The 26,145-nt window shown below is 48.0% G+C and overlaps 1 protein-coding gene across 5 annotated transcripts in view; it reads right to left on the minus strand.

Annotated features, from left to right (window-relative positions):
- Positions 1–1,410: 1,410 nt before the first annotated feature.
- Positions 1,411–26,145, minus strand: part of LOC138481557 (zinc finger protein 660-like) — a 1,126,844-nt gene continuing 1,102,109 nt past the window's right edge. For 2 of the 5 annotated variants that reach the window (XM_069613740.1, XM_069613741.1), the window contains one exon: positions 1,411–3,144. In XM_069613740.1, the coding sequence (XP_069469841.1) occupies positions 2,489–3,144 (656 nt within the window). In that variant the 3' untranslated portion in view covers positions 1,411–2,488. The remainder of the gene's footprint in view (positions 3,145–26,145) is intronic. The other 3 variants (XM_069613739.1, XM_069613738.1, XM_069613742.1) reach the window with 2 other exon arrangements.

Consider the following 26,145-nt stretch of genomic DNA (forward strand, 5'->3'; position numbering starts at 1 on the left):
GCAGACCATCCCAGATACTCAGACACCCTAGCCATAAGGCGCCGGTATGAGGAATCGGCATGGGAGCCAGGCTCAGGCCGACCAAATTCCACCTCCGGAGAGGTGTCCAGTCCACTGGCATCATGCAGCGACTGCCTCAAATCGTCAAATTGACTATGGCCCGAGACAATGTCATCCGGCACCTGACTAGGAACCAGGCCATCCGAATCCTCATCCGCCTCTGAAATATAATCCAAGTGGTGGAAAGGCACCCGAGAGTGCCTGCTCTTAACCAGAGCCTTCCTAGGGGGAACACCCGAGACACGGGGCACCTCCGACACGAAAGGCGTCGATGGCGTCGAGAGAATCGGCGCCGACGTCGAGAAAACCGGCAACGGCGCCGAGAGGATCGGCGTCGACGTCGAGGAAATCGGCGTCGACGTCAGATGCAGCGCCTCCAGTATCGGCGGCGTCGACACAGCCCTCGAAGCCGGAGCCCCGAGCGTGTCCCTCGACGACCTGACCGTCGACGGCTTCGACGACTTCCTCGGAGCCGGAGCCTCGAGAAAGCCTGTCGACGCCCTCGACGCCTCAGACGTCGATGTCTTCCTCGAAGACATCACAGGTGCACACGGTCTCGATCGCGTCGAGGACCGGGACCTGGAACGGGTACGGCGAGAACGAGCCCCCTTGTCCGAACGGGACCTCTCCCGTGACTCGCGCCGACCACTCTTGCGAGCGGTGGCTCTCGACCTCTCACGGCCGACCCCACTCGGGGGCGCGGACAGTTGAGTACCCTGCGACTCAAGAATCGCCAACATCTTCTTCCCGAAGGAAGCCCATTCCTCCGGCGTCGCACGGCTGGTGGGGTAACCGACGTGCCAGGCAGAGTCCTCTGAAGAGGACCTGGAAGGCGACCGGTGTCGGCGCTTCCGAGAATGCCTCGAAGAGGCCGAGGAGTGGCGAGACCGACTCCTAGAAGAAGACCGACGAGACTTCCGACGATGACGCGGAGAGTCACCCCTCGAATCATCCGTCGAAAGCCCCGCCGACTTCGACTTCCGGGGCTTGGACACCCGACCTACCGACAATTTCTTCTTACGTTCGCGTAAGGCCTTGGACGTGAGCGACAGGCAGTCGACACAGTCATCCGTGTCGTGGGCCTCCCCGAGACACCAGAGGCAGGCATCGTGCGAGTCAGTCACCGACATCTTGGACCCACACTCCCCGCACTTCTTGAAGCCCGGACGCGGGGTTGAAGACGAAGTGGAAGACATCGTCGAAGGAATATTCACAAACGAACAGGTTCGAAGAACCAGAAAGAACAGAACTCCAATGAGTCGAGGCTAGAACCGAGAAACACGAAGCAACACGTTCGCGGAAAAAACGGAACTGAGGCTACTGGCGTCGTGCGTCCTACTTATCACATCGGATGACGTCGGAGGAGGTCCTCGACGGCGGCGCATCGACGTCATCGACGCAGGACGCAGACGCCGAAAAAGTTTCCGAAGCAGCACAGCTGTGGTGATTACATGTCATAGATATGGAATACGTCGGAGGACCCAATCCCCTCGAAATAGGGGTTGGGCACATGCAGATAACTGGATAACTGATTGACCATTATTCATCATTAAACTGATCTTGTTAACATGTGCCACTCGCTTGACTGCTTGATGTGTACCGATCAACAGACTGCTGAAAACATGCTACTCACCTGATGGTCCAAAACACACATTTCAGTGAAAAGCCAACTATTTGCCTACCGCATGACTGACAAATCCATCACTAAACACCAATATATGCCTGCTACTACAACAGCCTGCAACAAGTGCATCATGGGCTGCTTAATATTAGCTAATCAGTGCTACAACTTTCACTTGTATACCACGCACCTTCCCGAAATGTTCCTCTTGCTGGACAGAAATGAACTTTGATCACAGGATTACACCAAATCTTCCTACTAAAGGACACTGTTGGAGGTTTATATCATTGGATCGCCTAATATTAGGCAGGACTATCTACCGATGGCATGTACTAATCAACTCGGTTAGAGTAAGGCGCATGCATTGCAAAATATAAATGTACACCTTCACGAATCAGGGCACATCAGGATAACGTGCTACATTGCAAGTTACAGAACATCAGTTTGTTTCAAGTTTCAGTTATCAATTTTTCCGTTCATTATCCTTCAGTATTGTTCGTTGTGACTTGACCTAAACTTGCTTCTGCAGAAATCCCAAGAACAAGGTTTACAGCGGAACAAAGAAGGCTTTTGTACTTTAGTTTTGCATTCACTTTTGCCACCATGTTAATATCCCAGTACTGGTGGTAAGGGCTTTTAAACTGAATGTGGTAGATCATGGTCATCAATTTGCTGGAATAAAATAAAACATCTTTTCATAAAGAAATTTCACAAAATGAATGACTTCAGCTAGTGTAGGTGAAGAGATCATTATTCTCTAAGATGCACTCAAGCTTGTACTCTTCATCATTTGAGCTGCTCTGCTTCTCAGGATATTGTCTTCTCTCTCACATGCATTCGCTGATGTCTGATTAGGTGTGCTGTTTGTCTGAAACTCTTCCCACATGTAATACACATGTATGGCTTTTCACCTGTATGTATTCGCCAGTGCCTTACTAAAAGCTGTGATGTTTTGAAACTTTTTCCACATTCAGTACATATGTGAGTTTTGTGCACCATATGTTTGCCATGTTCTTTGTTCAGATTTGATGACCGGGACAAGCTCTTTGTACAACCACTGCATATATTCTGTTGCTCTTCATTGTTTACTTGCTCATGTGTATTCGAGTTTGTTAAATGATTAAAGCATATTCCGCACCGACTACATACACACACTTTCAATCCAGTGGGCACATTTCGATTCTGGTTCCATTTTAATGAATCAATGAGACTTCCTCTATGTTTCGTCCAGGTCGACAGTCCTTGCCCTCTGTGGCTCAGGTGAGGTTTAGGAAGGTTTGACTCATAATTTACACTGCTGCTATTTTCAGTGGATGTAAATGCTTTGCCTCCTGGGTGGATCTTGTGATTATTGATCAGGTTTGATTTACGGCTGATATTTCTTGCAGCTTTATTAAACACACATGCACTCTCCCAGTTCTTTGTTCGGTGTAGTCCAGTAGATTTTAATGATTTGTTTGGACCTGAGGCAAATAAAAAAAGAAGACTTATGCAAATGCTACATAATGAATAAATTGAAATGTCACACAAAATTAATATGAGTTCATTTTGTAATGGGTCTGTACAGTGTGTTTTTAGTGCGGCAGTTAGGGATATGATATGATATATGATATGGCATTTATAACGCGCCTATACACAAGTGTTTCGAGGCGCGACGTGGCAAGGGAAGGGGAACAGAGGCAAGACAGAGACATCGATCCTACTAGGCCAAGTGTCATTCTGATCGTGCAAGTGCAGGGGAAGGAGGAAGGGGAAAAGTGTGGAATGGGAGGAGGTGGGCAGTGCAGTATATGGGATAAGAATACATTTTAAAAAAACAATAAGAGAAGTATGGCCAGCTGGTGGCAAGTGCAAGGGTAAGTGCAAACATAAGGTGTCAAGTGCTGGTGGGGGACTGTAAGGGTACAGAAACAGTCCCCAAGTGCGGTGGATGCCAGGGAGGCAGTGCAGGTGTTTAACAGGCGGGGGAGGGAACCTGGGCTCGAGATCAGAGGGTGGCCAGGTAACCAGTACAGTTTCAGCCAGGAATTCAAAAGGGGAGAGGAGGAGAGAAAGCAGAAGCAAAGAGGAAGATTTCGAGGTGCTCCTGGAACCGGAGGTGGTTCTCCTCAAGTTTCAGGGAGGCTGTTCAAGAGGGAGGCCCCAGTCGAAGAAAGAGCTCTACCACCAACTCGTTGCTTGATGAAGCGACTGACTCTGAGGGAGATGGAGGCAGATGAGCAAATAGCTCGGGAAGGAAAGTATTTAGGAAGAGAGAATTGAAGGTATTGAGGCCCCAGGCCCCAGAAGGCCTTCTGGACAATGCAGAGGGTTTTGAACTTAATCCTCGAAGCCACTGGGAGGCAGTGCAGAGATTTCAGTCCTGGAGAGATCCGATCCCTGGGCTTGAGGCCAAGGACTAGTGTTGCAGTCCTTTTCTGGATGAGTTGTAGAGGGCGGAGAGTAGAGGCAGGCAGATTTAGAAAGAGGCTATTGCAATAGTCCAGCCTAGAGAGAACCAGAGCTCTGGAACTTCTGGGGGAAGGAGAGGAAGGGAAGAATACCTCTGAGGAAGTCCAGCTGGTAGTGTAGGTATAGGTATAAAATAATAGTGCCCCAATAGTGCTGGCAATCAAAGTATTTAAATGATTAATAGATATTCGGTTTAGAAGTATCAACTCAGACATTATATCATCATAAAAAATACAAGATAAACACTTCATATCTTCACGTTTACCCTCATACCTTAATCTTAATATATACCCTCAAATATCATGCCTATCATGGATTTTTCCGATATTCATAAAACTCCCACCTGAATTTGTTTTTTCAAAGCATAGACATTTTCTAAGGACATATCTTATTTTTTCTTCATTCCTCAATAAATGGAGAAAAAGAGGGCTTCTATTCGGAAGCAATCATACTCCTCAGAGCAGGATACCCCCAAAAGAGGTTGTATTGTGTTTATTAAAAGTTTGCAATTTAATACATAATACCAAATAGCATTCAAGACATATACATTTTCAGGAATCCAGTTCCTCTTCTTTTTTGAAAATTCAGTTTTATTAGAGTTTTTAAGGTCACGACATTGAACGAACAACAATACAACCATTGAAATGCATACAGAATCAATCACAACCTTTCTCACCACCCACCCTTCCCCTCCCCCCTCCCTCTTCCACACCATGGATCTTTGGATAAAAATAATATCAGCGGGGTCCAACACGGAACTTTGTGACACGTTACATGCAAAAGGTAGTCCACTTATAAACGCTCAAAACGCGAGGCCCCACAGCTGAAAATTGGGTCCTCTGTCCCATCAGGCCCCCTCAGTCACCAGGAAGGGGTGTCCAGAGGGCCGAGTTAAGGTCCAGCAGTCTGTCTTACAGTGTTCATGTCCCTCATGCTGCTCTCCCATATTTGTCAAAGAAGGGAAGCCATAGGCCCTCAATATTAGTCTAAGATTTATCGATCAGGTGGGTCAAGAATTCCATGTCACATATGGCCCGTAATTTGGAGATCCACTCTCCTTCCCCGGGGGGTCGGGGTGACTTCCATTTTTGGGCCCAACAGGATCTGGCGGTGACTAGCATGACCTGTACCATGTGATCGTTTTTCACCTTGGGACCTCCCTCCACCTCAATGCCAAACAACATTAGCCAAGGGGATAGGGTTCTTTCAATCCCATCAACCTCTTTTATCCAAGACAGCACCTCACTCCAATAGGTTTGTACCACATGACACCTCCACCACATATGCACATAGTCCCCATTTTCAGTGTGACACTTCCAACAGCGAGGGTCATAGCCCTTTCTCATCCTGGCTATCCTCTGTGGAGGGTAATGCCACCTATGAATCAATTTCAAGGCCTGGTGGCGGTATTGGGGCGCGGCTGTGGAGCGGTTGCCCTGTCTACAGATCTTGGTCCATCTCCTGTCGGTGATGGGGGTTATCTAAGCCTTTTTCCCATTGTACCTGAGCAGACGGGGGATCCCGCGGGGCAGAGAACAGCAAGAGACCGTAAAGCTTCGATATCACACCTTTGGTCCCCTTATAAGCGATTAGAAATTTCGCAAAATCCGTTAGGTCTCGCCTGAGAGTATCTCCCCATCGGTTTTCGGTAAGGGCTCCGTTAAGCTGTAAATATCGGAAGGGAGAGAGGTTGGCGAGACCCAGAGCGTCCTTCAGATCTCCAAGGGATATAAACACTCCATCCACCCACCCACAGCTGCCCCGCCCTGCTAAGACCTGCCTCATACCACTGTTGGAAGGCTAATGGTTTGTCAATTCCATCCCAGAGTGGAGGAGCCCAAATGCAGCTTAGGGGCGAGGGCCATGTTGTGAGCCATCTAAAATAATCCCCCTCTTTCCATATGGACCACAGCACCCCCAGGACCGGGTGATTCAGAATTTTCCTCGGGATACATGCCTTGGGGACCCACAACCACTCGTCCAGTGTAACCGGGGAGAAAAGCACATTTTCCAATGCCACCCACTGTTTCTTTGGGCCCATCACCAAATGGTCGAGCAGAACTCGCAGCTGTGATGCGTTATAATAGGTTTTTAGGTCTGGAAAATTAACTCCCCCCTCATCTTTGGGCCTTATCAATGTTTCGTAGGCGATTCTATGGGATTTTCGCGCCCAGAGATAGTGGAGAAGGGCACACTTAACCTCTTGAAGGAACAGCTTCGGTATCTGGTTCGGCAGCATCTGAAACAAGTACAGGAACTTTGGGAGGATAACCATTTTAATGGAATTGAGGTGTGCCATCCAGGAAAGGCCAGACTTCGTCCACCGCTCTAAGTCTCGCTTAATTGCGAACCACAGGGGATTGGGGGGGGGGGGGTAATTTACATGGAAAAGGTCTGCCAGATCTGGTGGTATCTGGATTCCTAGGTGGCAGAGTCCCTCCGCTTGTTTACAGAACGGGAGGTCCTCAATGTATTGCCGCTTTACCACCTCGAGCTGACCCGCTATAAATGCGATGGACTTTCCCAAATTAACCTTATGGCCCGCAAGGGTCCCATATCATTCCAGGCTATTCAGTACCTCAGGGACTGATTGGGATGGGTTGGAGAGATATAGCAACACGTCATCGGCAAATAGGCTTGTCTTACAATTGATTTCCCCTATCTTAATACCTTGGATTTTGTCGTTCCCCCTAATCGCTATGGCCCAGGGTTCCATTACCAGTGCGTATATAAGGGGAGACAATTGGCACCCCCGCCTCGTGCCTCTTTCCAATGGAAGGGCTTCTGATTCAACGCCATTTATCACCACTCTTGCTGAAGGGTTAGAATAAAGGGCGGCCATCCATCCTTGCCATTTGGGCCCCATCCCCAGGGACGACTGAACCTCCTCCATAAAGGCCCAGCTCACCCTATCGAACGGCTTCTCCGCATCTAGGGATAGGAGAAGAGCGCCCTCCGTTCTGACCCCTTTTGAGCTTAACACGTGTATGGTTTTACACATGCTGTCGGCCCCCTGCCTATTTAACACAAAACCGACTTGATCTGGGTGGATCAGTCGGGGGAGACATTTTTCTAGGCGCGTCGCCAAGATCCTGGTGAAGATCTTCGCATCTGTGTTCAAGAGCGAGATGGGCCTATACGAGCCACATTCCGCCGGGTCCTTACCAGGCTTGGGTATGACCGTGATCATGGCCTGCAAGAATGTCGGTGGAATGGTTTCCGGGGTCTTAATTTGGTTCAACAGCTTAGTTAGCGGTTGTATGAGCACCAATTGATATTGTTTAAAAAAGTCGGCTGTGTATCCGTCCCCCCCTGGAGTCTTACCCACCTTTAACTGTTTAATAGCCCCCTCCACCTCTTCCTCTGATATTTCCCTTTCAAGTGCCTCTCTTTCTGGTTCTGTGAGCTTGGGGAGAGTGTGGTCCTCAAGGTATCTTTGAATCTCACCTTGGGATTCCCCATCTTGCTTAGTGTACAATACATTATAAAACTCTGCAAATGACTCAGCCACCTCCGTTCCTCTTTTAAAGAAGTTCCATTTTGAATTTTTTTTATTTTTTATTACTTGATTCAATTGCATACATTTTTTTTTACTTTTTACAAGATAAGTTTCCTAAGTAGTAAAAGTGCAACAAAAAAAAACATAAAACAGGTGGTGCCCGAGAAAAAAATTAAAGTTCAGTTATTTCGATTCCCCGCTTTTAGTTTCTTCAAATTATCGTCTTTCAAAGTGGCTCCTTCCAGATTTAACAGAAAGTGTAAGTTGTAGGGGCCTTCCCCCTTTAGGTAATCAGTCTGATACCTCTAAAGAAGCCCACCACTGTGATCACCCATGCCGTTTTTTCCCCACTCATTAACCGGCACCATCATTCCTCTTCATCGTAGAAGTGCAGATTTTTGAACAGGTGTCCTAGATGAATTTGGCAGGGAGTCGACACCCCTGGGCAGAGCAACAATAGATGTTTGACAGTTTCCACCTCTTCTGGTATTAGGCAAAATCTACATTAATTGTCTTCGCACTGCTTCCTTCTCGACAGAACTTCCTTAGTATGTATAATGTTCAGCCGGATTCTCAGAAAAGACTCTCTGCAGAGCTTGGCCGGACATTTTAGCAGGTAGGGTTTTGGTGAATTTACTTTGGACCAGATCAAGGGCAGATCTTGTGTCAGTTTTGTAGACGCGGCCTTATCCAGCGTGTCAATCCAGTCTCTCTCCAGAATGCGCTCTTTTACCTTTACCGGGTTGTTGATAAGTTCCTCACTGGAACTACCCACCCAGTGTAGCAGTGTTTGCACCCTGAGTGACCAGTCTTGCAACATTTTACAGGAACCTGCCAGAATTTCCTGATGTATTGCTCTTTTTGGGATTAGTGGGGTTGAGGGTAGCAAGGTTTTGCGGTAAAGCATGGTTTCATTTTGGGCAACAATAGAACCCAGTGATTGGAGTGAAAGCTCCTTCCTTATTATTGCAATCGGAAGAGACTGCGGAAGGTTAAGGACCTTTTTCTAGTAAAGTCCCTCCACTCTTGCCTAGAAGTTTTCTGGTAAGTTGGGTAACGCTTCTGCACCATAGGTCAAACTGGGAACGACCTTTGTTTTGTAGAAGGTCAGTATTGGTGACAATGTGAAGCGCCCAAATTTGTTCGCCACTGCTTGAGACTGGGAGATTATCAAACAGGCTTTAGTCATTATGTTTTCCTGCATTGGCAGAAGTTCCATTTAACTCACAGAGATGAGGAAGTAACCCTGAACACAATCACATGCAACTTTAAATCTCATTGAAGTATTTCTTAGTGCTGCTTGTACTCTATCCCAAGTATTCATTTTAATTTGAATAATGTGCCACACATCCATAGGCCTCAGAGTGCCAGACAAAGAAACAATACAAACAATGAAGATAAAGTAAAGAAACAGAGTCCATGGTCTGCCAATTCAACAGTTCTATGGTACACCAAGGTCAACTATCAACTTGAAATCCGATGAAGCTCTCAGACAATCATTGCAGATGGACACAAAGGATGGAAGATTGCTTTTTCCACACCCCACCAATATACAATCCCTGCCATTTCGGGTGCACCAATTGTCAATCTTAATCCTGCGGATGATCTTAAGGTCTGAAGCCTTCCGACACAACCACACCAGCACCTCATTCCTCAAGGTGTCCCTAGGTTCATATACTGCTGGTGCCTACACATCTTTGATAAGAACATTTCTATGGTCCATCACAATCTTTCTCACAGAATCTTCGGTGATGGGAGGCATACAGGTTTTACTGATACGCAAACTTCTGGGGAGGCCATGTTTAAGGTTATTAATATCTTGTTGGACAGGATGTACAGAAGTTTGGACCAACTCTCCTGCTCCAACCCACAGCATTGGTACTGATGATTGTGCTCCCTCTTCAATTATGATGGATGTGATTGGGGACAAAGCTTGCGGGTTGGATATCACTTTTTGATGTTTTACGAGTTTATCAACCGAGAGTTGCACCATATTGCTTAAATCAAGAGTCATCTGACAAAAGTTATCTCTTGTATCCAAGACGTTTGTGCCCTTACCATGCACTAAGGGTTGATTTATACCCATGGGAGCCAGATAGCTTGGTTCACATTGAATAATTTGGGAACTCTAATTTATCTGGTCAGTAAATTGATCAGTTTGACAGAATGTATCTGCTTTATCCCGATGGAATTGCAATGCAAACTTGTCCAGCAGATCTCCCAAGAGTAAAAGTCTGAAGCTTTTACACTGATTAAGCTCCCCAATTATCTTTTCCTTCATTCGCAGCCATTGCAGATGGCTAATCTGTTCTTATAAGTGGGTTTGTTCATCTCTCCCCTCCTTCAACTCTAATGGGGACTGCAGAGAGGGCTCCAAAATTGTTGTCTCAATACTTTCCACTATTGATAAGTCAGGTGCTATCTCGATACTGTCGCCGGTTGATGAGTCAAGGGCGATCAAAAATTACATTAGTACATCTGACCTTCCAACATGGCTTTCCATACCCTTATTCTCTAAGGGGCACCTAGGCTCATCAGGGTTAACAGTCAGCTCAGTTAAGGATTCCCCACTAGTCAAGGAAATATACTGCAGCCGACCAGGATCCTCCTCATCAGCACTAGGGCATGAACTCATGTCCTGCACCCACTGCCTCCTTCGTGCAATCAGTGCCAATACCTCAGGTAAGCGGCTATAGTTAGGCAAAGGGACCACACATATAATCGCAGGCTTTATGAGCATTTCTGTAACGCTCACCTGGTTCCCACGGAGGCGCAGGTCTAGTCTGGATTGCTGTGGCCTCTTCAAGCGTGATGCGCAGAGCCCGGAACACCGATTGAACTGGTTCCCCAAATCTTGCTTGACTGGCCCGTAGGAATATCCTTCTGCAGATGAGAAAGGGAATGAACCGTCTGCAGAATAGTGTGCTTGATTCCCCCCTTGTTCCCCTTCGTTCTCCTCTAACTTCCTCCTCCAAATCCCCGGTTTAAGCTCACCTTATGGTTTGGAAGGATGAACTCTCCATCCTGCGTCTGGTGCAGGGGCGCACGTTAGTCCAGTTACTTCACTGGTTTTCAGAATGGCGCTGGCAAAATCCTCTTGACTTTTCTGAGCGAAATGCCGTAAGTATGAAGATTCAAAAGTTCAAGAGTGAGCCCCCTTTTATGTTGTCTTCCTAACTTGTGATCTGTCCTTTATTTCAGATGCAGAATGAAGACGGTGCGTTGAAGGGGTAAATTGCCGATGGTAAACTCAGGTGAGTTACTGAGGGCGATTACTCTAAATGTCTTTATCATTTCCCAATAATGTCTTTTGTCCTTTCCCCATAGGGGCCAGGGTGCGGTACTTACCAACGGAGCGGCGCCGACCCGAAATATGGGATGACACCAAGAAAAGCTGGTAAGTATTATGGCTGTAAATTAGGCTTTCCTCCGGTGTTCACTTTGCTCACCTTTTGTCTCTTCTTCTCTCCCCTAGGCGCAGAGATGTGGCGACATGTGCTGACAGCCGCGATGGAGCCGGGAGATGTCTCGAGGACAGGTGAGTGAAGAGCGCGCTGCAGCGAGCAACGCAATGCTTTTAAATGGAAGTCCTTCTTCAGGGATGCTGGAGTGAAGATTCCGGATGCAGGTAAGAAGTTTGAAATAGTTCGTGGTTTTCACCTTTCTCTTCTCTTCTTTCCTAACAGGAGTTCCAGGTTCGAGGCGGGCGTGGCTGGAGTCCAGGAGCAGGAGCAGACACGGTGAGCGTTCAGCTGCTGGAATACAGAACAACGCGAAGCATGAGCTGCTGCCTGGGCGTGGCATAAATAGCCTCCAAAGAAGTCCCAGGTATGTATCCTTCCCCAACTAGGTATGTATCCTTCCCTGGCCACGCCCGAGTGAAAAAATAGTCCCTATGAAAAAATAGTCCCTTTCAGGTCTCAGGGAGGCCTGAAGCATGCAGCATGGTCTGCATCAGGTAAGTGCACCAAACACCTCCCTTTATGAGCCTGGCGGCTATGGCGCCAGGACTGATGTCCAACATGAGCCTGGCGCCAAAGGCGCCAGGACTGAGTCCAAAGAGCCCCTATAAGGGGCCGCTGGGCTTTTACCCGAGGGCATGATGCCTGCTTCCGGGGGTGCTGGGCCTGGCCTGGTGCTCCGGGGGCAGGCATCATGACAATTTCATTTGCTTTAGCTCTAGTGATAGGCATTACTAACGATTAAGGGACACCGTTTAACGGGGTTCAACTGTTTATCCAGGTAGATTACCTAACTTAACTGATGTTCCCCCAATACAAGGGGGAGCATACAAGTTACTTAAATTGCCACAGAGCCATTGAGGAAATCAGCAAGTCGGCAAAGAAGTTTTTGCTGTATTTTCCACAATTTACTCTGTAGCCTAGATCAGACAAAACGTTTCATCGCTGCAATAGGGGAAACCAGCTGGATCTAGAGATCTACGTTTGTATAGAGATTTCCAATTTCAGTAGTTGCTTTTTTCCACCAAATAATGCACCTCCTCAACCTATGTTTCTCTGGACCCTATAGTGTTGTGGGCAGAGAGGTAATATAAAAATATAGGACTTGGAATTCCAAAATGGCCACCGGCGCAGGGAGACGTGTGCGAGTCTCGCTCCTGCCGGGCAAGTCTGCAGCACTTCATTTAGCCACGACCCTGAGGGAACCAGCTCCACCAACAAGCAGCTATTCCCCCCAGAGACACTGAAACTGCTGTGGAAGCAAAATCCCTGAAGACCGTACCCCGGCAACGCTGTGGGAGCAGAACGCCCATCCCCCACCGCGGCATCGACTCTCCTCACGCGGCATAGAGATGGAGGGAGCCGTGTCTCTGAGTACCGCTGGAGCAGTGCAGAGCGAATCCTCTGGCGCCTTGGAGGGACTGCGGCGGCAGCTTTAAGGGGCCACTCCGGGCGGGAGAAGCGCTGCGACCAAGCAGCGGGAACGCCACCTCACCTCCCCCAAGAAAATCAGCGGAGCCTGCTCCGGTGAAGGGGCGCGTGGAGGCGGCGGGTGGATCGAGGCGGGGATTCCAGCACCATAGAGCCCCGGAAGGCGGAGAAGACGTAGGAGGCCCGCGAGGACAAAGACTTCGGCCCCCGATCCCTTGGACGTCGCGGGAGGTGCGGGAAGGCGGCAGAGAGGCAGCGCAGGAGTCGGGCGAACGTTGCAGCCCCGAAACGGGGGACTCCAGCGGTGGATGCCGGCCCAGCGGATTGACAGATGAGAGGCTCCCCCCTCCCACGCAGCCCCGCAAGTAGGCGAAGAGATTAATTAAACCGCAGGCAGGGGGTGACACACTCATTCCCCGCACTGCAGTTAAATAAGGTTTGGCATCCCTAATCCCAGCGGGGGGGAACACTCCACCTCCTCCAACACCACGCGCAGAGTCTTACAGGCGGAAAGGGAGCAGCGAGTAGTGGAGGGGAGAAATAAGGGAATCAGAGCCCCACTATCCATTTCCAGCAGCAAGTCACATTTACCTGGGGCCTCTCCCAAGGGGGAAAAAAATCAAGCTCACGATTGGGACTTTTATCCCCACAGAAAAACCCGAACTTGCGGATTGCCAAGTGAATAAGCATCAAGAGCTCAGGGGGCGGATAGCAGAGGCACCATTTATGAGAGCGCCCCGCAGCCACCTCATCAAAGAGCGGAAGACTCTGGACAAAGCGGTGGCAAAGCAACTTCGAAGGGGCCATGTCCAAGGCGAAAGGGAAGGGGGGTCCCAACAGAACCCACAGCCCTCCAAACAAGACTCGAGTATACTTCAGATGTGGGCCTCGGACACCCCAGTGACCACCAGAGGTAGATCGCAGGAAGACTCTCTAATACGTACAACAGACCCCATCCACACCACCTCAGGCAACCAACGCCCATCAAAGGAAGATATGCATGCCTGGTTTGTAGAGCAACAAGACAAGCTTATGTCGACAGTGGAGGACCAGTTCGCTGCAATAAAGAACGACATGAAACAGGCAGTCCAGGACATAAAACACGACATGGCCCAGCTGGAAGAAAGGACAGACACCCTAGAAAAAATAGTGCAAAACGTAGGAGAAGAGGCACAACAGAACAGCGAAACAAGAGCAATTAGTGCGCTTAACCCACAATCTGGAGATTCAGTGCGAAGACCTAGGAAACAGGTCCCGCAGATCGAACATTCGCATACAAAATATGCCAGAATCTTTTCTGGACAAGGACCTAAGGAAAGCGGTACAGGAAGTGTTCATGAACATAATTGAAGCACAAGAACCAGAGGACTTTGGGATAGACCGTATCCACAGAGTGGGCCCCAAGAGCAAAGGGGCGCCTGGGGAAAGACCCAGAGATGTGTTGGCAGCTATTTCCTCGTACCCGCAAAAAGAACTCATCCTAAGGAGAACGAGGCAGCTGGATCAAATCAGGATGAACGGTGTGGACATTCACCTTTATCAAGATCTTTCAGCCGTAACACTCCTAAAGCAAAGAGAAATGGCCCCACTGATCAGGGAACTGGTTGCAAAAGAAATGAAATACCAATGGACATTCCCATTCGGTCTGCTGTTCGAGTGGGAAGGAAAGCAAAGGAGGGTGACCACCTGGGAAGAGAGGCTACACATCATGGACATTCCGGCAGAGGAGACATCGAGCGGAGGTGAAAAGTCAATGGGGGAACACCAAAAGAGGCCGAGAGGGTGGGAATGGGTTCGGCAGAATAAGAAACGGAATGGAAGGGGAAAGTACAAGCCGGCAGCAACAGATTAGAGGCAACATTCCGGCAGAAATTTGACAACGCCTTGCTCATCTCCAGGGGGCAAGGAGAGGTACCCAATGAAGGGTCTTGAATTCGAACAGATTGTTTAGGCCCGGTAGCGGAACAGGAACGACTCACATTAAGGCCTGAGGATGATGCAGGGTTTAGGACCCCCTGCAAAGTTAGTCCCGAGTCTAGACGGCAGGGAGCAATAGGCAGAACGCATAGCTACCATAGATACCCGGGCCCTCCTTGGGAGTAAAGTTGATATTTGGTTTAAGGTTGGGGAACTGTTGGGGAGTTTGGGGTCCTTTTCCGGTAGAGAGTGGGGACCACAGAACTCGGGCTTACAGGGTAGCCCATAAGAGCCGGCTCAAATGGGGAAGACTAGAATATTGACTCTGAATGATAGGGGCCTGAACTCCCCTGTGAAAAGGAAAAAGGTAGAAAATATGCTCAGGAGGGAAAAGGCTGACGTGCTCCTGCTACAGGAAACTCACATCGGAGCCTTACACAGGGGGAAAATCCGCCTGAGAGGATATGATGTACTAACACAATCAAACACAACAGGGAAACGAGCAGGGGTAATGATAGCAGTAAAGGGGGGAATGGAAGCATTATTGATTGACAAACAGACAGACAAGGAAGGGAGATACGCATTCGCCAACGTCAAAGTACACAATACCAAGTTGACTTTGGCATCCATATATGCACCAAACACGGGTCAAGATGGTTCCCTGCGGGACACAATGGGGAGGTTGCAGGGGTTTGCGAAAGGGAATCTAATAATTGGGGGTGACTTTAACATGGCCTGGCACCCACAGATAGACAGGAGAGCGGGGGAACTCACCACCAGGGTGCCCCATCTGAACACCTCAAAAAAAGGATGGAAGGTATGGCGCTTTGCGATGCATGGAGGGAGCATAAAGGTCAAAACAAAGGATACACTTATTACTCGCACGTACACAATACGATGTCGAGAATAGATTATTTTTGGGTATCAGCAGGGATTTTGGGTAAGGTTCAATGGATGGAGCTAGGCCCCATAGCACTGTCAGACCATGCACTGCTCTGACTGGAGCTATCGACCCCAGGGAATGAGGGAGGCCTTTGGCGTTGGAAGCTGCCGCAGGAACTACTCTCGGACCCAGTGATGGGTGAAACCATACGAGAGAAAATCACAGAATTCTTCGATCACAAAGACACAGTAGAGGTCCCCTTGGGCACAGTATGGGAGGCGTTCAAGGCGGTTACCAGGGGACACATGATTGCCCTGAAAGCCTCGAGGGATAAACAAAGACTTGGATGGGAACCTGAACTGGAGAAGAAACTGACTGAGATCTGAGATTAACTATTGACGCAACCCACCAGACACTTAAAGAGGGCTCTAAAACACACGCAAGGGCAACTGGAACTCCTCCGCAACAAAAAGGCAGAGAGATCCCTCCTGTACCTTAAGCAAAGATACTACATCAAAGCCAACAAGGCTGATCGATTCCTAGCAAGACAACTCTCTGCAAAGCAAAAGTCCTTGACCATCTGGAACATCAAAAACGCACAGGGAGATACGCTCACGCGTACAAAAGATATCGGGGAGACATTTAGAGCATTCTATCAGGAATTATATGCATCAGAGCACCCAGATGAGACAGATCAAGAGAGATTCCTACAGTCACTCCCCATCCCAAAAATATCTGAAGAAGCCAAAGTGGCACTAGATGCCCAAATAACGGAAAGTGAAGTAAAAAAGGCGATAAAAGGTCTCCCACTCAACAAGGCACCCGGCCCGGATGGCTTCACAGCTCCATTCTATAAAAAATACAAGGACATCTTAACCCCATTCCTCACCAGATTGCTAAACTCCTTCAAAGACAATGGGGACGTGACCCCATCCATGAATGAGGCAAAGGGAAAGATCCCTCCCTCCCAGGCTCATACCGACCCATCGCTTTGATAATTCTGGACTCTAAGATCTATACGAGAATCCTGGCAGCTAGGCTTTCCCCACTACTTCTCACTCTAATTAACCCGGATCAGTCGGGATTCATCCCAGGGAGGCAGACCCACGACAATCTTAGGAGGCTATTACACTTGATAGAAAAAATAAACATCACCCACACCCTAACAGTGCTTCTTTCACTGGACGCCGAAAAGGCTTTTGACCGGGTGGAATGGTCCATACTTTTCAAGACCCTGGAACACATGGGATTTGGGGGATCAGTATATAAAAATTGTCAAAGCCAACTACACCTCCCCAGCGATTAGAATAGCGATAAATGGGGAAGTTACAGAGAGGGTAATGATCACTAGGGGTACGAAACAGGGTTGTCCGCTCTCCCCCCTCCTAGACGCAATATTCCTAGAACCGCTTCCAATTAAAATAAGGGAATCTAACCAAATTAAGGGGATCGAGATAGCGGGCAGACAGCATAAGGTGATTGCCTACGCAGACGATATGCTATTAGCACTCGATGACCCAGAAAATTCTTTGCCATGTGCCGTACAGTTGCTTTAGTCATTTGGGGACATCTCAGGTCTAAAAATTAACAAGAAAAAAACTGAAATATTACACAATGGGGAGGTTGGAGGGGTTTGCGAAAGGGGATCTAATAATTGGGGGTGACTTTAACATGGCCTGGCACCCACAGATAGACAGGAGAGCGGGTGGACCTCACCACCAGGGCGCCCTATCTGAACACCTCAAAAAAAGGATGGAAGGTATGGCACTTTGCGATGCATGGAGGGAGCATAAAGGTCAAAACAAAGGATACACTTATTACTTGCACGTACACAATACGATGTCGAGAATAGATTATTTTTGGGCATCGGTGGGGATTTTGGGTAAGGTTCATGGGATGGAGCTAGGCCCCATAGCACTGTCAGACCATGCACCGCTCTGGCTGGAGCTATCGACCCCAGGGAATGAGGGAGGCCTTCTGGAGAAATTCTGGATGGGGAAGCGGATCGGTCAGGCCTCAAAATAGCGGAGGAGGGTATCAAGCATCTGGGTATTACACTCACGCACAAAATAGATGCCCTATACAAAAGGAACTATTCCCCAATTCTTCATGAGATGGTGATCCCCCACTTCTTGTCAGAGTAAAAAAAGACCTGGAACGCTGGTGCCCGCTAAATATCTCCTGGTGGGGAAGAATTAAATTGGTGAAAATTAACACTCTTCCCAAGCTGCTGTATTACTTCCAGGCCCTCCCGATAGCAATCCCGAACACATTCTTTAAGGCACTCGCTAAGACAATCTCATCTTTCATTTGGAACAGGAAAACCCCAAGATTTGCCAGAGCAGTCCTCACGGCACACACTAGAGAGGGGGGCTCGCACTTCCACACTTCAGAAACTACTATCATGCGGCGCAACTATGGGTCCTAAAAGAATGGCTAGGGGACAACCAGCGAACGATCTGGGTGACCCAGGATAGGGCGGTTGCAAGAACACCTCTAGAAGATCTTTTATGGAAACTCAAGCAACATAGACACCCAAACCTTCGAATTAGCGAGATCATGAAAGCTACATTGGATGCATGGGACGAGCAAACGCGGAAAGGAAACATAACCACGGCGACCGCCCCGTTCACTCCTATATGCAGGAACCCACAATTCCCACCGGGAATAGAGCGTGATGCCTTTGAGAATTGGGAAGAGGTTGGTTGCAGGAAAATCGGGGAAATGTTCCCTGACAAAGAAGTAAGAACATTTTCAGACTTCAGGACCATGTGGAAGCTCACAAGTGCGGACAGGTACAAATATGAACAACTCAGACACTGGTTAACAACGCCCGAGATAACCAATGCGGCGACCAGGGAACTGACCACCTTTGAAAGGTACCTTCTTACCAACTCAGGGGACAAGAAACTAGTCTCCACTCTATACAACTTCATTAACACGCAGGAAGAGGAACTAAAATGGCCCTACATGAAAAAAATGGGAAAAGACATTGGGGGAGGATATCCCGACCCAACAGTGGCAGACGTTATGGGCGGACATCCCCAAATTAAAACGAGCAGCCCAGACCAGGGAAATGTGGATAAAAATAGTCACACAATGGCACTACACGCCCGAGAGGCTCAACAACATGTATCCGCTAACGTCGAGCCGTTGCTGGAGGGGCTGTAATGACTCAGGCACTTGGAGACACATCTGGTGGGACTGCCAAGGAGTCAAAGGCTTCTGGACAGAATTGATCATGGTAATGAAAAAGATTTTTCCAGAGGCGGAGCAATTAGGGGAGATGGTTTGGCTCTGCGGACTGAAAGGGCAACAAACAAAAAAGTACACCAAGGCGCAGTGGAGAACTTCATGGACCTAGTCATTGCGGCTTGGGCCACAATCGCACAGAACTGGAAGAAGCAAGACCCACCACTAATCTACACATGGCTACAAAAGGTCTGGTCGCAAATGACCATGGAAAAGATCACGCATAACCTTCAGGGAACACAGGACTCCTTCCTGAAGGAATGGGGGGGGGGGAGAGTAGTTGAATATCTACAATCGGACTACATGGAACAGTGGTGCCCACATAACATTAGAATTACGGACATATTCACCTCATAGACAGTCCCGAGAACAACTGAACATCGAGATCTCTTCCGGAAAGGGGTGGGATGGGGAGGGGGGGTGGGACAGTCTGTAAGTTTGTAACTGGTACTTTTTCTGTAAAAACAATAAAAACAAGTTAAAAAAAATATATATAGGACTTGGACCTGGTTTTAACTGCTCCCCCCCCCCCAAGGGTTGAGTCAATGATTTGTAGCACAGCAACTCACCATACTAGGACTTTCTCATAATCCACCAACATATGCATGAGTTTCCTCACATTTCATACATTTCGATGCACGTTGGACCACCCAACAAAGCTAATGTACAGCATTGGCAGTATAATGTGTGCAGGTACATACTATCATTCATAATAACCCATATTTGGTAACGTTTTTGACCAGGCCTGTTCTGAAATCTCTGTTCAGATCCACATTCCCAGGATGGACAGGAAATGATAAGTCTAAGGGGGCTTGCAGCCTAAAGGATTTAAATGTAATGTACCCTATCTAATTTTATTGGGCTGGATGTTCCCACCCATCGAACTATTACAGATCTCTGTGTAGGCTGTGCCACATCACATTGTTTGCAAGTCTGAATTGTCATCCAAGCTGAGTAAAAAGCATTTCCTCTTAGTTGATTATAAACTGTGAACATTTTCAAATATCAGCTCTAATCTGTGGGTGACATTATCCATAGACCTCTAGCCCCCGCCCCGCAGCCCTCTCTCGCCATTTACTATTTCAGTGGTGGCTATCAAGAACAAGATTGAAACAGACAGGTAGTTTAGGTGGTGCCTGGGTTAACCTTAAACGTCTTTGTCCGGCAGGCACATATCCCCCAATAAAGGAGCATTAATTCCCAGTATGTACTATATTCCAGTCTTCAAAGACAAATTGGGTGTGAATTTGAATGACATGCATAACTCACCGTAATAGCATTTCTGATGATTGTATCTGCTTAGATTCACATGCTGTGCATATGGTCCGACATCCAGTGGTAACCGCAGAGTATTGTATCTTGTCATTCGGGGACCGAAAGGAGATGTCGGCATAGGCGTGTCTGTAACACTATCCCTATTGCGACGTATAGTGTACCTAAAATCCCTCATGTGTTGAGGTCCCTCCGATTGTATTTCTTCTGGCATGAGGGAGCCCCAGGCTATTGCGAGTGAGTACATAAAGAGAGTAAGTAGTAAGACGTCTATGTTCCTTCCACCCCGAGCAGGGAGGCAGGGAGGGCGCATGTGAATCTAAGCAGATACAATCATCAGAAATGCTATTACGGTGAGTAATGCATGTCTTCTGATGCTTGTTAATCTGCTTAGAATCACATGCCGTGCATAGACTAGCGAGCAGTACCCGGAGTTGGAGGTGGGTTGTGAGAAGGAACAATAGTTAAAATATGTCTTAATACTGCTTGTCCCACCTGAGAATCAGATCTAGAATGAGTGTCTAGGCAATAGTGTTATGTAAAGGTGTGTACAGAACTCCAGGTTGCTGCTTTGCAAATGGACTCAGGGGGAACATTTGCAATGAATGCTATGGAAGCCCCAGTGCCCAGAGTAGGGTGTGCGTTAGGCCTGGAGGGCAGTTCTCTCTTAGCAAAAGTGTAACATAGTGTGATGCATTTTACAATCCACCTTGAGATAGCTGATTTAAAGACAGGATCCCCTTCTCTACCAGCTGCCACTGAAACGAAAAACTGGTTTGTCTTCCTCAGTCGTTTTGTTCTCTCCAGGTAAAACATGACTGCCCTGCGTATATCTAGTGTGTGTAGGCTTCATTCGGCCATGTTAGTGGCATTCTGGAAGAAAGTGGGTAGTTCAATTGATTGGTTCACATTGAACTTTGAAATGTATTTAGGTGCAAATCTGGGATGAGTGCGCAGAACCACTTTATCCCTGTGGACTGTAACAAAAGGGTCTAAAACTGAAAGGGCATGTAGTTCGCTAACCCTTGTAATAGAAGTGATAGCCACTAGGAAGGCTGTCATGTAAGTAAGGTCTTTTAGACTTGCTTTATGCATTGGCTCAAAGGGAGATCCCATGAGTCTGGTTAAAACCACATTTAGATCCCCATCCAGGAGCTGGGTGAGAAATGGGTGGGATGGATTCTCTTAACCCCTTGCATAAAAGCCATAATAACCAGTATTTTCTACCACAAAACTTTCTGTTGTGACGTAGTGTAAGCTGAGAGAGCAGCTAGATGAACCTTTAGGGAATTGAAGACTAGTCCTGAGTTTAACAAATGGGTTAGGTACAGCACAATGTGTGTAGGTGAGCAATTGATGGGATTGACGCCCTTGGTATTACACCAGATGACAACGAGTTTCCATTTACTGGAATAGCAATATCGAGTGTTAGGTTTCCTAGCTTCCCTGAGTATGTCCGTGCATCTCTGAGGGAGTTGAAGGTGTCCAAACTCTATGACCTCAGGAGCTAGGCCGCTAAATTCAGAGTTTGCGGGCATGGGTGTAGTGTCTCCCCCCACCCCGTCCTGAGACAACATGTTGTACGGGCAGGGTAGTTTCACGGGGGGGGGGGGGAGAGGGACATCTGCATTGGGTGAGCGAACCAGGGTTGGTGGGCCCACATGGGGGCCACCAGTATCATGATAACTGGTTCCTGCTGCATCTTGTGCACTATCTTGTTGAGAAGGGGAGTCGGGGAGGAAAAGCGTAGACAATTTCCCTGACCATGCTATCCAGAGTCCGTTCCCCTTGGAGCAGTTCTGGGGATATCTGGAGGTGTAGTCTTGGCATTGGGCATTCTCCTGAGTAGCGAACAGGTCTATCTCTGGGAAGCCCCATACTGCGAAGACGTTGAAGACGATGTCTTCGTGTATATGCCATTCGTATTCTAAGGGCAGTGGGAAATCTCTGCTGAGCACATCCGCCAGAAGATTGAGTTCCCCTGGAACGTGTCGGGACAACAGAAACATCTTGTGTTTGAGAGCCCCCAACCAAATGTTTTGGGACAGCTTGGATAGCCCTGGAGTGTGTGTGCCCTTGTTTGTTTAGGTAGTTCATGGCTGTGGTGCTGTCTGTCAGGACCAGAACTGTATTCCCTTGTAGTTGTGTCTGAAAGGCCTTTAGTGCCTTGAATACTGCTAATAGCTCTAACAGATTTATATGGTTGGATGCTACTTGTGGGGACCATACTCCATGCGCTGTCTGCTGAAGTAGGTGAGCCCCCCATCCCGTGAGAGATGCGTCTGTCGTGAGAGTGGCTTCCACTGCGGTGGTGGTGAAGGACTTCACCACTGCAGAGAGAGAACGAGGGCTGGCAAGACAACTACCAGATATTCCCATTGTCCGCTGGCCTGACACCACTGGCTGTTGAGCCACTCTTGCATGGGACGCATGCGCAGCCGCGTATGTGGAACTAAATAAATGCATGACGCCATCATACCTAGCAAGCGCATTGCCTTGCGTACCGTCACTTCCCGACTGGCTACATATTGAGGGATCTGAGAAAGCATGTTCTGAACCCTCTCGTTGGAGGGGAAGACGAGACCCTCTTTTGTCTGAATCAGAGCGCCTAGGAATTGTTTGGCTTGACTGGGGTCTAAGCTGGATTTCTTCTTGTTGATGGAGAATCCCAGACTGAATAGGTGGTCTATTGTCTTCTGCGAATTTCCTAGGCATGTCTCGTAAGAGTCCCCTGTTATGAGCCAGTCGTCGAGGTAAGGGTCGACAGGGACGGATATTCTGCGCAGGTGTGCTGCTGCCACTGCCAGGACATTCGTAAACACCCTTGGCACCGAAGGGGAGTACTGATAGTGCTTGTCCTCTATCATGAACCTTAGGTTTTTCTGTGAGCCGGCAACGTTGAAATATGAAAGTATGCATCTTTCATGTCCCATGTTGCCATGTAATCCCTGTGTTTCAACAGTGGAATTACTTCCTGCAGAGTTACCATACAAAACTGTTGAGGTTTGACAAACTTGTTCGCTGGGCGGAATCTAGTAGAGGGCGCATGGTGAGGTCCTTTTTGGGTACAAGGAAGTACACTGAATGAATAGCCTCAGTTACCTGAAGAATAGGAACGGCATCTATGGCGTCCTTTTCCAGAAGTGCTTCTACCTCTTACTTCAGGATTTGCAGATGGTCTGGCGTCAGGCGTCTTGTCTTGGCCGGTCTGAACTCTGGTGGCCGGGTGAATTCCACGCAGTACTCGTGGGCGACCGTCTTTAGAAACCACTGGTCTGATGTAATCCCTTCCCATGCCAAAAGGAAAGGTGTTAAGCGCCCCCCGATTGGGGTGACATGGGAGGGGACCTGGATCCGTAGGTCATTTCTGACCAGCGGCTGTGGCACCCCTGGAGTTGGTGCCTCTGCCTTTCCCACGTCGCTGACCCCTACGTGGATAGTTGGCGGGGGTGCTGGATGCTTGACCTGGGTTCCAGTGGTTTCCTGTGTTGTACATGCTTTGGGCGGAACGGGATTGGCCTTGAAAGGACCGGCGGGAACCATTTCCCCTCTGGGGAGAGGGTTTTTGTGTGATTTGTTGCAGGGACTTAAGAGACTCATGCTCTTTTTTGGCAGTCTCTAGAGCCTCGTCGACTGCTTTACCAAAGAGATTCGACTCTTTGATAGGTTTGTTAATAAGAGCTGCTTGGGTCACGCACTGCTTCGTCGTGGTCAAGGGGCAGACAATTATTGCACTTATCATGCTCGTCCTTCCACAGGCATCTGACCCTGCAAGAGGGGCAAAACCTAAATGCTGTCCTTTCCATAGCGAAAGGTAATAAGAGTGATGACCAGACGTAGAGGGTAAAGAGGGGGAAAGAGGAGAGACATAGCGAAAGATATGACCACCCCGACCCCACTCTCCCTACTATATAGGCTGGCAAGAGGGCCCGGCCACATGGATGACTCTGCCGCCGGATCTTAGGCGTTGAAGTCCACCGCCGTCGAAAGTTCCCGCAGTCTTCGTCGTAGTATTTGAAGCACAGTCGAAGTGACTTTAGGGGAAATAACTAAGTCGGTAAACAAGGATAAACAATGTCTCTTATGAAGAGCTCCGCAATGGGGCAACCAGTTATCTGGGCGGAAAAAAACAATCTTAGGGCCCTCGGCGCATGAAGGTTTTTGGGTACACTACACGTCACGATAGGGATAGTGTTACAGACACGCCTATGCTGACGTCTCCTTTCGGTCCCCAAAAGACAAGATGCAATACTCTGCTGTTACCACTGGATGTCGGGCCATATGCACAGCATGTGATTCTAAGCAGATCAACAAGCATCAGAAATCAAATTATTGGTTTCGGACAGGCCGACTAACCCGCTTGGTAGTGCATTTAAAACAAACGAGACAGCATATTAGGGAGTTAATGACAGACTCCAACCTTTTGTATATATGGCAAGAGTAACAATGAAGGGTAAATTGGCTACTGGGATGAATCTGATGATGTCATCACTCCTTTTCCAGAAGGCACCTCTCCTCATGTGGCCAGGGGACAGCAGCCGCTACCTGTCCTGACCCTGTGGGCGGCTATATGAGAGAGGATCACATGAGGGGAGAACCTCTGGGAGAGTCGCAGGGCATCATCGGACAAGGCATGGTATTCCCCTTCCTCTCTTGAGGATACCACATCCATAACAATGACTTAATTGCATTTTGTTACACCTCCCCTCATTCACCTAGGAAGGGTACTGAAGACCTTTCAACAAGATCTGTGTGTGAGCCATCAAGAACTAACTCACCCTCTAAGACTCATGAAAATATCTTCGCAGACTCCTTCTACAAGTTATTCCACGCTAACTTGCCCTTAAAGACTTCTAAGAAAACTTATCCAAACTTTACATGTAAAACATCAAGAATGGACTACCATTCCCATAACCACAAGAATACTGGGACAAGGAAGATGAGAGCATACGGGAAGTGCTGGAGAAGTGCTGCTTAGCTGCCCAAGACGCTTCTCCTGTGGACTCTTACCCGATTTCCTTTGTGGTATGACTATAACTCTGCAGTGCTCACAGGACTCTTATTATAAGATATATGGACTAGACCTTTATATGTTGTTTTTTATTTTCTTTTTTAGATTATACAAGGATTTTGTTTGTGGATTTACACTCAGTAGACTAAGCCACACCCCTTATTCTCCCAGCATTCATATTCAGCGCATGTGCATACGTGAAGTGTTGGAGAAGTGCTGCTTGACCTTGCAGCTAGCAGCGGGTAGTGGCATTTCCAATCCTTTCTTTTCCATTGCAGAGATAAATCGGCTACCGGCTGACCTTCTATACGCTGACAAGTATTATTTGTCTGAATTGTGTGTGCCTCGCTACCCTTAGTATTGTTATGCCCGGTGGCGTGTAGACTCTCAAATCGACCATGCCGGTTCAAAAGGAAATATCCAAGTTGGCAATCCAGCTAAAACAGATGGCCATTACAAGCACTCACTGAGTGCAATACATAATCATCCTGCTCGTGGGTCTTTGCCTTCAAAGATCCACACAGTAGACATTCAAGACTTCTACCATCCTGAACCATGTCAGCCCAGGACGGTGTCTCCCACCGAACAATCCGGCTCGGCAACTGAACTCACTCAGACCTCCAATGCTACTAATATTATCCCGAGTGATATGTCCAGTTTGATGCCAACACTCGACTCTTTACTGGTCGCAGATTTCATGCAAACACCCTACACAGGGGTGATCATTTTGAATTACCCACCGCACGATTATAATGCTCCCTCCCGAGACTGAAAGGTATGAGCCGCCTACGTGCGTTGATATAACTGCAAGTCAGGTTCCACCCCTCGATGCTCAATGCCGGGAGATTTGTCATCAGTTACCGACGGATTACCTCATGTGGAGACACTGTGCTCGGTTCATCATAAGTGTGATGCAATGCATGGTAAATCGGACAGAACTCCAAAAAGCATAAGTGTGCCTATTCTACCTGTAAGAGACGTTGACAACGGCTCACTTGCCTCTGCATTGCTGTCATTCAGATTCGACCTTTCACAGTCACCCATAATGTTCCCAAATTCGGTGCAAAATGTGTATTTTATCGTTGTCCTTCACTAAACCAACACCAAGAAAACCAACAAATCATGCAAACATTGCTCCACTAACCTCTCAATATTCCGGTGTGAATACCTCAATTTATATAGCATTAACAGCAATGAATGTTCCTTTGATTACTTTAAGTACATGATTTGAAGCGCTTGATACTAAAGTTAACCATCAAACAACACTGATCACAGAGTTACTGCATC

The sequence above is a fragment of the Ambystoma mexicanum genome, chromosome 5p (assembly GCF_040938575.1).
Source record: "Ambystoma mexicanum isolate Mex_15411 chromosome 5p, UKY_AmexF1_1, whole genome shotgun sequence".
Classification (NCBI taxonomy): Eukaryota; Metazoa; Chordata; class Amphibia; order Caudata; family Ambystomatidae; genus Ambystoma; species Ambystoma mexicanum.